Source organism: Bos grunniens, chromosome 29 (genome assembly GCF_055505025.1).
Source record: "Bos grunniens cultivar Pamir isolate PY7600 chromosome 29, Bosgru_T2T1.0, whole genome shotgun sequence".
Taxonomy (NCBI): Eukaryota; Metazoa; Chordata; class Mammalia; order Artiodactyla; family Bovidae; genus Bos; species Bos grunniens.
The window spans coordinates 28,039,719-28,054,129 of NC_141193.1; the positions used below are offsets into that span (position 1 = coordinate 28,039,719).

Sequence of the window (14,411 nt, forward strand, 5' to 3'; positions counted from 1 at the left end):
GAATTCTCTAGGCCAGAATACTGGAGTGGGTAGCCTTTCCCTTCCCCAGGGGATCTTCCCAACCCAGGGATCAAACCCAAGTCTCCTACACTGCAGGTAGATTCTTTACCAGCTGAGCCATAAGGGAAGCCCAATGATGTATTAAGTAAGTATGCTATTCACCCCATTAAATTTTAATAAAGTAGAATTAACCCACTGAAATAATGTTCTAATGTCACAGTAAGTTGGGAATTGCAGCAGCAAGCCACAAATGTCAGGATGCGAACCAAAGACAGGTGGGCATGAAAGAATTCTGATGGTCATAAGGCAACCAAGTATGTTAAGTAAGTCTACACAGACGCTAAATATAAAAGTTAATATTTGGTGACTCTGGGGTTTTCATGTTATTGTTTATTTGCTAAGTCATGTCTGACTCTTTTGTGACCGTTTGGACTGTAGTCCGCCAGGCTTCTCTGTCCATGAGATTTCCCAGGCAAGCCTACTGGAGTGGGTTGCCATTTCCTTCTCCACATGTCCAAGTGGATATGTCCAAATACCAGGCTCTGCCTATCTTCATGCTAGGTCAGAGGACCAACACGAGCAGGTAATCCATGATTTTTGTTGACTAAGTCTAATCATATGGGCACTTAGGTGGTTCTCTTAGGAATTTCAACGGCTATACTCAGGGACCAAACACCATTTGTTTACTGGAGTTAAATTTTCCTGAAGTACCCTTTGCTCAAATCATTCAGGAAAGACCACATGCAAATTGAAATTACAAAGAAAACCACCGACAGAGTGAACATAACAGAGCGGGAACACAAAGAGGACAAGAAACACTATGCCTTGAGGTTCAGACAACATTTGGATGATAATAATCACAGGTACCATCTATTGTGCTGTTACTTTATACCAAGTTTTGTTATATGTAAACTTTTTCAATCATTTTGGGTCTTCTCAATGACTCAGTGGGTAAAAAGAATCTGCCTGCAATGCAAGAGACACAGGGGACGAGGGTTCAATCCCTGGGCCTGGAAGATTCCCTAGAAGAGGAAAATGGCAACCCACTCCAATATTCTTACCTAAAAAGTCCCATGGACAGTGGAACCTGGTGGGCTACAGTCCAAAGGCTTGCAAAGAGTTGGACACAACTGAGCGACTAAGCACCGTATCCAGTCATTACAAGATTACAGAGATATTTCAGTTAGTCAAGACCAAGGAAAGCAGAGTCATTGGAAGTACTAAGGAATGCAGATTTGTTATATGAATTATACTTGGCACAAACTGGGAGGAGCCGGGAAAGTGAAAACCTGAAAGACAAGGGTGGGAGGGAATAAGAGAAACCACTGCTAACCAGCCAGCCTGATGCCTGGCACAGGCAGAGACAAATCAGAGCTTGCAGATAAGCGCAAGAAGCCAAATACATCTGCCACTAAAGCAGAGTTGCAGAAAGTGAAAGTGAAATTGTTTGTCGCTCAGTTGTGTCTGACTCTTTGTGACCCCATGGACTGTAGCTTGCCATGCTCCTCTGTCCATGGGATTCTCCAGGCAAGAATACTGGAGTGGGTTGCCATGCCCTTCTCCAGGGGATCTTCCTGATCCAGAAATCAAACCTCCTGCACTGCAGGCAGATTCTTTACTGTCTGAGTTACCAGGGGGGTTGCTTTCTGGGAAACAGTTGCCTCTCTGTAGTTCCTGCTTTTGTGAGTCCACAGCCAAGCACTTGGTTGCTGGCTACCACGGTTGGTCATCAAAGCCAGCCTCTAGTAAGAGGAGTTAGCTGTGGAATGGAGGATTGCGAGGGCACGCTGACACTGCCAGGCATTTCCACACTCGTTCACTACGACGTTAGATCGTGGTGATCTTCTGAAAGGAATGACTTCCACTTCACTTCACCTTCCTAATTCCAAGCATATTCCTCTTATGACCAACTCTATCCATATTGTGAAGAGGATCTTAGGAAATACAGATCTTAGCTTTAGCCAAGTATATACATAACAAAGCCACACAATATAATTTCCCAATTTACAGATAGGAAAAAGATCAAGCTGGTGATAGCTATTTGCCCAGGTTGTTATACACTTCATACTGTATACCCAAGTGCATCTGATGCAAGCTGTTTCTTAGCAGCATTCTATGGCTATCTTCATGGATATTTCCTTCAAGGGCTTTGTGGTTCCAGGTCTACATTGCAACATTCGACCTGTTTTCTTGAGGGGTTTATGTACTTTTGTAACCAAGCAACCTCATGTATAGTTTTAGTGAAGATTAAATGAGGCTGTATAGAGAGTGTATTTAATAATACTTTGCCTATGAGCTCTTGGTAGCTCGTGGCGATTGGTATAATGATATTTCGGATAATGATGAATCGTCTTTACCTTCAGGCAGCTTAATAAAGGAAAAGGCATGAGCCAGAGATTCTGGACAAAAGTTTAGCTTTGCTATTTAATCTCTGCTCTAGTCAAGACCTGTGAATTTCACTTTTTAAAAAAATCCCTAATTGAGGATAATACTCTCTTCTCTGACAAGTTCCCAGGATTTTTGTGAAGATAATACATATATACATATTTGTGTATATCTGCATATTTTATATATACGTTATTTTGTTGCAACGGTGTCTCCTGAGCCTGTTCTCCTCTACCTTTGAGAGTGGTTTGGCCCCTTCTTTTTTAGAGTTAAGCCCCTAACTGTAACAATCTCTATTATCCAGGGAGGTTTTGAAGAAGACACAAGGAAAATGTGTGTAAAATGTAATCTACAAACCAAAATGAAGCAATATGATCACTGGATCGCCTCCCTTTTGGTGACTTCCTTCAGAAAACATTACAAAGGTAAGCTTGTTGCTGTGCCCGACTCAGTCTACTCCCACCCCACCCTGACAAAAGCTTTGCGCTGGGCTGTCTCTGCAAATTCTCTGAGCCATTGCCACTGTCTCCACGTTCTGCCCCCTCACCTGGGCAGAGGGAGATTTCAGGGTGGTTATCTCTGAGTTTCCCGTTCCTTGAAGGAAGCTGTATTTCTAATCTGCAGCGTGACGACCTTTTGCTTACCCTGTTAGATAAAAATCACAGGCCCCCTTATCAGCACAGAGCTGAGAGGAGGCTTGCAAATTGAATATAGACTTTACCTGTGAGCGGCATGAAAAGTCAACTAAACTAGGGCACCCTTGCATGTAACATTCATCGCCAGTACAGTGTTTCTCAAACTACAGCTCACACCAGCATTTGGAATGCAATTATGCCTCCTTCAAATTAAGAATTTAGCAACATCTCCACTCTAGAGAATTTACAGAAGAAAGTAATTTACACTGCAATCTTTGTTGTGCTTTAAAAAAAAAAAAATAAGGAAAGGAAATGCATGGGATATTGCCTCATCACAGACAGCCAAGCATTTTCACCTGGGCTGTTTTTCCTCTAAAGAACTGAAATAACATTAGCATCCAGTGTGTCTCAAGTCTCTTAACAACGTGTGCGGCCATACTCACCACACTCTGCAGGGCAGCAGGTGTCATGATATGGTAGAAAGTATGTGGATTATTTTTTTGGCCAGTTCAACTTGAATTCCTGGATCCAATCTTCTTTTCTGTATAATTTTGTGTTTATTCTTACTTATGCTTTTCCTTCAGAGAACACTGCCAACTTCAGAGTTTCCATCTTTTTGAAATACATATATATAGATATAGATATTCTGATAAAGAGTAAGAGCTGAATATGTCTTTGCTTCCTCCTTTTCCTGCTCTCCTTCTAGAGCTGTAAATGGAGAGACTAGCTTTGTGAACTGGTAATTGGCTTGCACTCAATAACACCCCAGGAACCTCTGAGAAGTTTCTTAAGAACTCTTTTGAACCCAAGTCTCTGGATTCAAGACAAAGGCTCAGAACAGCAAGGACTCTGTAGCTACATCTCTGTGTGATGATATTGAATGCAGACAAAGACAGAGCAGGCTGTGCTGATCATTAAATACGCACCTATAAGCACGAAAATTAGCTTGGGTCATAACTGAAATTCCCAGCAGTCCCCAGGCCTTCTGAAAGAAGAAATGGATTATCAAATCTTCTCCAAATAGAAAGAGGAGTCAGGTGTTAGGTACCCGAGCTAATTACCTAAGAAGATCACCTGAGGCTAAATCAAGTGTTCTCTGATTAGCAGACAGTGCAACAGCTCTAATCTAATAAATCGATCAGGGATGATCCTCAGAATGAGAGCTGTGAGAGGGAGAAAGTTCCTTTTTCTGTCTGAGACCATGCTGAGGACTGCCATCATCCAGGCCTCCTTTGTCTGGATTCGTAGCACCTGGAGGAAAGCTAAGAATACATACATTTGCCTTTGAGAATCACATGAATTGAAGGGGTTAGTTAGTCTGGAGCTCTGAAGCCTCTTCAGGAGGCTTCAAAAGGAGAGTAGTTAATTAGTTTGCAGTGAGATGTCTAGGTGCTCAGAAAAGGGAGTGGAGGACTCTTACTGCATGGCTCTCACCTGCTGCACTGATTTGTCCTGCATTACCTTCCTGCTGCTGCTGCTATGTCGCTTCAGTTGTGTCCGACTCTGTGCAACCCCATGGACTGTAGCCTACCAGGCTCCTCCATCCATGGGATTTTCCAGGCAAGAGTACTGGAGTGGGGTGCCATTGCCTTCTCCGCATTACCTTCCTGGGGCAGGCAATCCATTTCCATCTTTCAGCATCACTGGGCTCTGCTTTATGATGGTAGGACTGTGACTGTACAGATCACCTTTTTGCAGGAAGAAGGATAGACTTGCTCCTTCTTTTCATTCTCCTGTTCTTGTGATTGTCACACCATCACCCCGGAGGCAGCAGTTTCTTCTATAGAAGCAGCTGCATCTGCTTTTTTTTGTCTCTTCAGGACTCACAGAAATAGCCTCATTGAGCCCTCTCAAAGATATCCATAGCAGCATCACCCCTCAGGACCCCTCCTAGTATCCTGAGCTACCAGCACATGACAAGCAATAGTTCTGAGTTTCAACTCCAAGTAGCCCCTCCTTCAGGTTTTAATAAGTCCCACATCTTGCCTTTGCTCCAGTCCAGAGTGGCTGCTTCCTGCAGTTATTTCCTTAGAATTCTCTCTCTCTTTTTTTTACCCTTTTTTGTCACCTAGCTGGATGAATTCTAGTTAACCGTCTTGCATAGTAAATTACTTCTATTAAAATTGCTATGCGATTTCTATATCCTCTCACATTTATAGAAATTGGTACCCAAAAAACCCAAGACCACCCAAGACAAGGTTGTGAATTGGTTTGGAAGTGTCCTTGAATTTGAAAGCAGAGTTAGGCACCTTGCCAGTAGGAAATGAGATGCTAGTAATGCATGGCATGCAGTGGCATCACAATTAATCAAGCTGTCACTTGCACTAAATGGTAATAATTGTGCCTACTGAATAGTTCTGCCTCCAGATGGGACCCTAAATGATATACTTTATTTTTGGAGTCTCTTCAATAAGAATTTTACCTGCCTATGGCTTTCCTTGGCTTTCAGAATAAAATCCAAACTTCATCTCATGGCTTTTACTTCTCCATGTCCCTTTCCAACATTGGGTCCTACCCATTTCCCCCTTCCTTACAAATCTTCAGTCTTCCTTCTTACCCTAAGGAGAGGAAGTTTTACCCCACCGATGGGCCTATGCCATAGTGGGTCCCTCCAGCTGCAATGCTCTCCAGCTGATCTTTGTATGGCTGGCTTACTCTTATTATTCAGAATGTAACTCTAAGGTCACTTTATTGGAAAGTCCTTCCCTGAGCAGACAACTTCTGGAAAACATGGTCAGCACTTTTTCACTAGAATATCACTCAAATTAACTGAGAAAAAATAGAAAAATATCATTGTATTTCAAACAAATTACAAATAAGTAATGCAGACAAGAATATACAACTGTTAATCATTGTTTAAATAATTGAAATGCCTATTTAGTTTCAGATAAATGAAATTAAATGAGCTTCCCTGGTAGCTCAGCTGGTAGAGAATCCACCTGCAATGCAGGAGACCCCAGTTAGATTGCTAGGCTGGAAAGATCCCCTGGACGAGGGCATGGCAACCCACTCCAGTATTCTTGCCTGGAGAATCCCCATGGACAAAGGAGCCTGGAGGGCTACAGTACACAGTGTTGCAAAGAGTTGAACACGACTGAATTACTAAGCACAGGAAATGTTCTTTTGGAGCTTCCCAGCTGGCACTCGTAGTAAAGAACCCACCTGCAAATGCAGGAGAAAAAGAGAAGTAGGTTCCATCCCTTTTACTTTATGTATTGTCTTTTTGTAAGTAAAAACTTCCCTCTTTTTTTGGAGAGGGCAGGGGATCAATAAATAAATAGCATTGAGAAATCAACAATGCCTATCAGATCTTTATCAACTTACCATGTCTTCCAACATTTGCTCCTGTCATTCTTCCAGAACAGAACTGCACCCATTAGGAATACTTGTTCAACTTGTAAGTATGTAGAATTAGTGTTGGTTAGAATTCTATAAGAATAGTGCAATTTCAAAAGTTGGGGACTTCCCTGGTGGACCAGTGGTTAAGAATCTGCCTGCCAACACAGGGACATGGATTTATCCCTGGTTCCAGAAGATTCCACATGCCGCAGAGCAACTAAGCCCATGTGCCCCAACTAGTGAAGCCCATGTGCCCAGAGCCCATGCTCTGCAACAAGAGAAGCCACTGGAACCAGAGGCCTGTACACCACAAGGAAGAGGACCACCCCACTGCAACTGAGACAAAGTCTGCACAGCGGAAATGACCCACTACAGTCAAAAAACATAATGAAATAAATTTTTTAAAAAGTTGAAAAGTTAGAAATAAAAAATAACACTAAGAAAATATGGCAAAGTCAGGTATTTGGATAGGCAAACTTGAAAGAGGTCTTTAAAATGAGCAAAGACACTTGGAATTAACTACCCCTTTCATAACAGGACAGGTACATATTTAAAAAGTAGGTGAATTTGAAGATGCTCTTTTAACATTAATATGAAAAGAACTTTGTCCACTACTGGATTAGTATTAACAAGAGAAGGGATGGGAGTTTACATTAGAGAATCTTGTTGGTTCCGACAGCTCCTGACACCCTCTGGAAGCCCCAGCACTACCCAGAGTCCCTGGAAGCCCTTCCAGACGTTCATCCCACTCCAAACATCACAGTGGTAGAAAGCACTTGGAATCCTGCCGTTGACACAGCTGGGGGAAGCTGGAAGCAACAAAAAAACAGAAACACGGGGAGGTTGGCAATTAAAAAAGGAAAGCTCAGACTTCTTGGCAGGTGTTGGTTAGATGATACATGGTAAGAGATTCCTTATTCATTCACAAAGCCCAAATGCTCAGCCAGGCGACCTTCTATTCTGCCAAAAAGGCAAAATGACATTCATGGAAAGATTTTCTTTTCTTAATTCTGGAAGATTTCTAAAGACATACGGCTGTGAGTCAGTCTTCCCACAACTCCTAGATTCAACTTAGCGTATCTTAGAGCTGTTACATCAACTTCCTGTATTGCATCACTTTGTAAACATTAGAAGTATAGGCCATTTAAAAGACATGTGTAAAAATACTGATAAGATGCTGAAAATGCTGACTTAATTCTCCACCAAGTACTCGTCACCACCATACATATACACACTTGCTATGCTTTATAATTAAATTATCTAAAAACAACTTCCATATTGGCTACTTTGCCTGGTAATCTGGTGATAGGCCAGTTATATCTCCATATTAATATAGAATAGATTTAACCCAAGGTCTTCCTTCCATATAGTCTGATTGAATTGAGTTAGGATTAGACTTAAAAATTCACTTCTGAGAAAAAACTCCCATGAGCAAAAACAAAAAAAGAGACTCCAGCTATATTAAAAAAAAAATAGTTATAAAATAGGAGAAGGCTCTTGAGAGTCCCTTGGACAGCAAGGAGATTAAACCAGTCAATGTAAAGGAAATCAATCCTGAATACTCATTGGAAAGACTGATGCTAAATCTCCAATAACTTGGCCAGCTGATGCTAAGAGCTGACTTGTTGGAAAAGACCCTGATGCAGGGAAAGATTGAGGGCAGGAGGAGAAGGGGGCGCCCAAGGATGAGGTGGTTGAATGACATCACCATCTTAATGGACATGAGTCTGAGCAAACTCCGGAAGATGATGGACAGGGAAGCCTGGCATGCACAATCCATGGAGTCACAGAGTCAGACACAATGAAGAGAGTGACTGAACAATAACAGAAATAAAATAGGAGAGATCTATATCTCTACTAGGCTTATTTCTAGCTGACAATATTCCATCCTATTTAACATGTAAGACCTATTTTCAAAAGAGAAAACTTCCATGGGAAAGGCAAGGGTAAGGAAGAGTTTGGTTGTCTCTAGCAGATTATCTTTGAGTCACATGTTTTCTCTTTGTTCTGCAAAACCAGAGTATTTGTGTTTTCAAAGTTAATAGAGACAAGAATTTAGAGGCACTTAAACCATCCAAATTTCCTTCTGAAATTGGAGGATAGATCTTTTGGTTTATATGAAAAACAGTGTCAAATCAGATATTTTAACTTATAACCCAAACAATTTGTTGTTTTGTCACTAAGTTGTGTCTGACTCTTTTACGACCCCATGGACTGTAGCCTGCCAGGCTCCTCTGTCCATGGGATTCCCCAGGCAAGAATACTGGAGTGGGTTGCCATTTCCTTCTCCAGGGAATTTTCCCCACTCAGAAATGAAACCTATGTCTCCTGCATTGGCAGGCAGATTCTTTACCACTGAGCCACCTGGCGAGCCCACACCCCAAACAATAGAAACTTCTATTTATTTTTAGTTTGTTTATAGGCTGGACTGAACACAGCCCCTTTTGTTCTCAAAAGGATTTAAGATAGTTGAAATATGCAAACATCTTAAATGCAGGAACTTTAAATAGAGAAGACAACAGAGGCAAAAGGAAAGGGAGATATCAAGGTAGGATCAAAATGGAGTTTAATACACTAATAGTTTGCTTCTTAACTTTCATTAGAGAATACAACTGTGTTCAATCTTTTAAGCAACCAATGGGCATAAAGAAACATAACTATCTATGTGGTTCAAAATGGCCACAAGATGGAAAATGAACTCAATGACTTTAGAAAAGAGTATTACCTGGGGGAAAATGACACATTTTCTCCCATATTTTTTAAAGAAAGGATACCCTTCAACATAATGAATGAAGTCTTTATTTTAAATATAAGTTTCAAAGTACTGTTTCACATACTGCTTCTCAATGTAGGTTAGCAACCATCATTCCAATTATAAACCCATTAAACCACTTACAATTTACCAAAGAGAATTTGAGGTTGAATGATATGATGCAGCAAAAGAATGAGATTCTAAGGACCCAGCTCAGGAAAGAGGTAGATAATACATAATTTAGACCAGTGGTTTTTGCCCTGACTGCACATTAGAAATGTGAGTTGATTAAAAAAACTGCTGACGAACCTGTGCCATCCCTGATAATTAAATTATAACCTCTGTAGGTGAATTCCACAGAAAGGTATGTTGTTCAAAGTTTCCCAGATGAGTCTAATGTGTTTCCAGAAATTATTGAGAAAAATGAATGAGCTGCAAAGCCTTTGGTCAATGTCCAAACAGAGTAAATTTTAGCCACATTTTAGAAATTGGGTATGGTGGATCTGAAATTTTATTCTGTGAAAAGTACTAGGAGCACACTTAGTTATACTGCAAGATGAGCAAAGAGCCCTGTGCTACAACTGTTTTCATCTAAAACTGGATGATCAAAACACAGATTTTCTGTGCAGAGTGAGTTCAGTTCAGTCGCTCAGTCGTGTCCAACTTTTTGCGACCCCATGAATTGTAGCACACCAGGCCTCCCTGTCCATCACCAACTCCCAGAGTTCACCCAAACCCATGTGCATCGAGTCGGTGATGCCATCCAGCCATCTCATCCTCTGTCGTCCCCTTGTCCTCCTGCCCCCAATCCCTCCCAGCATCAGAGTCTTTTCCAATGAGTCAACTCTTCGCATGAGGTGGCCAAAGTACTGGAGTTTCAGCTTCAGCATCAGTCCTTCCAATGAACACCCAGGACTGATCTCCTTTAGGATGGGCTGGCAAAGGGAGTACCTATGGACAAAACCAAATCCCTCCTAGGGAAATGAGTACTGGTAAAAATACAGGGATGAATAGCTGCTGCCTTCCCTCACAGGAGGGGAGCTCGTTCCTGTTCACAGAGCACTTTCACACCCATAGTATCAATTGAGCCATATAATAGGATTTGAAGAGGATGCAGTATCATTAACATTTTATCAATTATTTAACAGCATTCCAAGAAGCCAAGTCATTTGCCTAAGATCAGTTAGCTGGTACAGACAAAGAACTAGAAGTCACCTCTGCTGACAACTAACTCAGTTATTCTTGAAACAGGTATTTCATCCCTCTGACTTCAAGCCTCCAAAACTTTCTCTGCTGGATCAATCCTAGGGAAGATGCTGAAGAAAGAGGAAAACAAATGAATGTCTTTTGATTCCAGGTCTTCCTTCAGCTACTGTCTCATGACTCTGCTCCCCTCCTCTGTAGAGCGTCATGAGAGCCTTATCCACACTATTTGTCTCTCCTTCGTCATCTCTTGGTCTCTATTAATTGTAACCTAGTTAAGGCTTTAGTTAGCACTGTACTGAACAGGTCTGGAAAATTCACTGTGGTAGCCAACCTCCAAAACAGTCTCCCATATTCCCCAAATTCTGCTGTTTAGTCTCTGTGTCCCGTTTCGAGTTGTGCCAAGGTTGGTCTGTATGACTAACACACAGGGGAATTATGGTATATCACTTCTGAGATTAGGTTGTAAAGACTGTGGCTTTCATGTTGGGCATGAGTGTTCTCTCTTTCTCTCTTGGATCATTCACTCTGGGAGAAGCCAGCTGTCACGTTGTGAGAACACTCAGTTCATATGGAAACTTCCCACATGGTGAGGAGCAGGCAGCAAGGAGCTAAGCCTGCCAGTGGCCTGGTGAGTGAGCAGCATGTCGGATCATCCACAGAGAACCCTCAGATGACTGCAGCCCCAGCCAATTATCAATCAAAACTACAACCTTATGAGAGACCTTGAGCCAGAGCCACCCCGCTGAATAGCTCTCAGATTCCTGACTCTCAAAAAAAATGTGTAAAAATAACAAATGCTTGTTGTTTTTAGCTACTAGGTTTTAGTACCCCATCCTCCTTCCCACATAGCCCATCTGGGCACCTTCTCTGTACCTCTTTTCCTCTTGAGCTTCTGTGGTTGATCCTGATACTTCGTATTTAATTGGAATAAAATATTAATGAGTCAAGAGCCTCACCAAGTTTGTTTTTTTCCTTAACTACACCCTTGTCTATGGATGGCTGTATAAGTCAATAATAAATTTTTGAATGCCTCTTTGTTGCAAAATGTCTCTTCATTTGTTTTTACTTGGTTATTCATGATTATTCAAGATTCAACTCCAGCATGTTCTCTTCAAGGAAGCCTATTTTGAATTCCAATCCTAGGATTCTGTTCTGTTTGCATAGCATAGCATCCTGTGTATTCTGATTACATTCACTTATCACATTACATTGAAATTCTCTGTATACGTCTTTATGTTTCTTTCACTCGTCCTTCTTCTCACAAAAGCAGAGGTCCTCATGTATCCCCACTGTAGCAACATCCTCTGGTTTACTTCCTACCTCATACTCAACATTCAGTTTGATGATCTCAGCTGAATGACATTTATGTAAGCTAGAATAATAAATTCCTTTTGCATGCCTATAGGTGAATACTGCAGATTTGAGTAGCACAACTTCAGGTTTAATAAATCTCAGAGCAGTTATCAAGGGCGAACAGGGATCGCCTGTTCTAGATAACTAGATCGCCCAGGATACTAGATCATAATGTAAGGTCCTTTTCTTAGTATATGATGCATGATACATGTCCTCAGTCGTGTCTGACTCCTTGCAATCCCATGGACTATAGCCCACCAGGCTCCTCTGTCCATGGAATTTTCCAGGCAAGAATACTAGAGTGGGTATCTAGGGAATCTTCCCAACCCAGGGATCAAACCCACATCTCATGTATCTCTTGCATTGGCAGGCAGGTTCTTTACCAGCTGAGCTATAGCCAAAATATTTGAAGGTATTGCCCTCAACTGCTCTGTCATCTAAATCCTATTGAATTTGCAAATAATCAATGACCCTCTGATAATATGTTACTAAATTTGACTCTACTCTTGTGAGCACAGAGAGATTAAGTAATTCTACTCCAGCAACCCAGCTATTGGGGGAGAAGAGAAGGGAGCAGAAATCAGGAGTAATCAGGAATAATCGATGTGTCTCTCATTTCTAATGGTCCAACAGGCACTATTAGAATAAGAGAAGACCCACAGAGAATACAGCCACAAGTGGTGGTAGAAATGAGGTGGAACAATAGAGACTTTGCCAGTCTTCCCTATCCTCACCAGAAACTCCAAATTTTAAAACAGAGTCGTAGAGTTGTTTTCTTAGTGACATACAAGGAATCTAGAAAAATTGCCCTTTTTCACACTCTAGAAGTCAGAGGGATCTCTTCAAACCTGTATCAGATTAGGGAAAGCGATGTAACATGGGACAATGAATAAATACTGGTTTAGAAATATGGAGACTTGGGCTGGATTCCCAGCTTCACCATTTATTAGCTTTGTGACTGCGTGGAGGTCATGCAGGTCACATATTTGCACACATTTTCTTGCATATCTAGTTTTTTCTTTCTATAACAGTGTGTTATAGTAGTGTGTACATGACCATCCCAAACTCCCTAAATATCCCTTCCCCCTACACATTGTTAAATTTAAAATGAATAACCAACAAGGACCTACCGTATAACACAGTGAACTCTGCTCAATAATATGTGGCAGCCTGGATGGGAGGGGAGTTTGGGGGAGAATGGATATATGTATATGTATGGCTGATTTCCTTTGCTGTTCACCTGATATTATCACAACATTGTTAATCAGGTATACCCCAATACAAAATAAAAAGGTTTTAAAAAAGAGAAGGAACATATTATAGTATTTCCTATACTATCATCCTGAAAGGGAGTTTGTGAGGATCAAGTGAGTTGGTATATTAAAAAATTTTAATATCTATAATTTGAGGCATTTTTGGTAACATTATGGATTGAAATGTCACACTGAAATCCTCACCACAGTATAAAGTTTCCTGATATCAACTCATCTATCTCTTTATATTCAGCTCACTGCTTTCTCCCTTGAACTCTATATCCCAGCTATACACATATATATGAAGGGAAGCATGCCATTTTATACAACATAGATAGCAACAAATACACAAAACAGTTTTGTAAAATGTTATGGTCTCTTTTATGTCTCATTCCCACACTCAATTTTCCCTATGCCCAGAACAATTTCCTACCTCACTTTCTTTCCATGGCATTCTAACCTTATCTGGGAAGCATCTTTATCTTCCCAATTCATTTATGTATTGCATCACTGAGTCTCTGTATTTCCCTTGCTATCTGTTATTAAATTCATTTCCGGTTATACTTGATTCTTTCCTTGTTTGTACTAGTCTGGTAATGTCTAATTTGTAACTGACAAATTATCACTATATTTTTTTTAACATCTAGAGCATAATCCTGGAGAAGGGCATGGCAACCCACTCCAGTACTCTTGCCTGGAGAATCCCTATGGACAGAGGAGCCTGGTGGGCTACAGTCCATGGGGTTGCAGAATCAGACACAACTGAGCGACTAAGCACAGAGCATAATAGTTGCTCAATAAAACCACGTTGATTCAAAATATTATTATTATATCCATATTATCAAATAAATTATGATCATATCTTGAGTGATGGGAACTATTATACAGGAACAAATTTCTGGGAAATCAGACATGAAGATGGTAAATAAAGACAGCAAGCCAAACTGAAAGTAACAAGCTCCTGTTATAGCGATAGTGCAGGCAAGCGGCAAAAGGAAACAGGCACTGACTACTCAGACTTCCATGTCCCCCCACAGAATAGCACTGCATCGGGGCGGGGGTAGAGGGGGTGGGTAGAGCAGTTCTGATGACACTTAGCACAGACAGGTCAGGGGAGATGCGGAAGGCGTATATCTTACTGCTGAAGAACACCTGTTAAGGCTGCTGCCTTTTCATGAATTAGGGGTTAGGGAGGGGAGAGAGGGGAAGGGCTAGGAGTGGAAGAGTATTGAGTCTATTGCAGGAAAGAGAGTGGGGCTAGAAGAGGGTGTTCCTATCCCAGGTCTCAGGTGAGTCCCAGGGGCAGCTGCCAAGTGTGAGTTTCTTGGCTTTGGATAGCGAAGAACTCAGGAGTGAGGCATAATAAAGAAAAAGAAGGTTTATTCAGGAAGATGCACACTCCACAGGCAGAGTGTGGGCCATCTAGGAAGGTGAGAGGCAAGAGGCCCCAGGACACGGCGTTGTCAGTTTTTGTGAGGATGGGTAATT

At 41.4% G+C, this 14,411-nt stretch overlaps 1 protein-coding gene and 1 long non-coding RNA gene across 9 annotated transcripts in view; one reads left to right on the forward strand and one right to left on the reverse strand.

Annotated features, from left to right (window-relative positions):
* LOC147342448 (uncharacterized) overlaps positions 1 to 11,343 on the forward strand; it is a 32,131-nt gene extending 20,788 nt beyond the window's left edge. For 2 of the 4 annotated variants that reach the window (XM_086385596.1, XM_086385597.1), the window contains 3 exons: positions 2,690 to 2,810; positions 7,039 to 7,261; positions 10,363 to 11,343. In XM_086385596.1, coding sequence (XP_086241722.1) covers positions 2,690 to 2,810; positions 7,039 to 7,261; positions 10,363 to 10,462 — 444 coding nt within the window. In that variant the 3' untranslated portion in view covers positions 10,463 to 11,343. The remainder of the gene's footprint in view (positions 1 to 2,689; positions 2,811 to 7,038; positions 7,262 to 10,362) is intronic. The other 2 variants (XR_015158066.1, XM_086385598.1) reach the window with 1 other exon arrangement.
* The window catches only part of LOC147342449 (uncharacterized), a 521,236-nt gene that overhangs the window by 11,967 nt on the left and 494,858 nt on the right, over positions 1 to 14,411 (reverse strand). The window contains exon 1 of one of the 5 annotated variants that reach the window (XR_015158072.1): positions 3,947 to 4,155. The exons of 2 other annotated variants lie outside the window; for them this stretch is intronic. This is a non-coding gene — a long non-coding RNA (uncharacterized LOC147342449). 2 more of the 5 variants (XR_015158068.1, XR_015158069.1) reach the window with 2 other exon arrangements.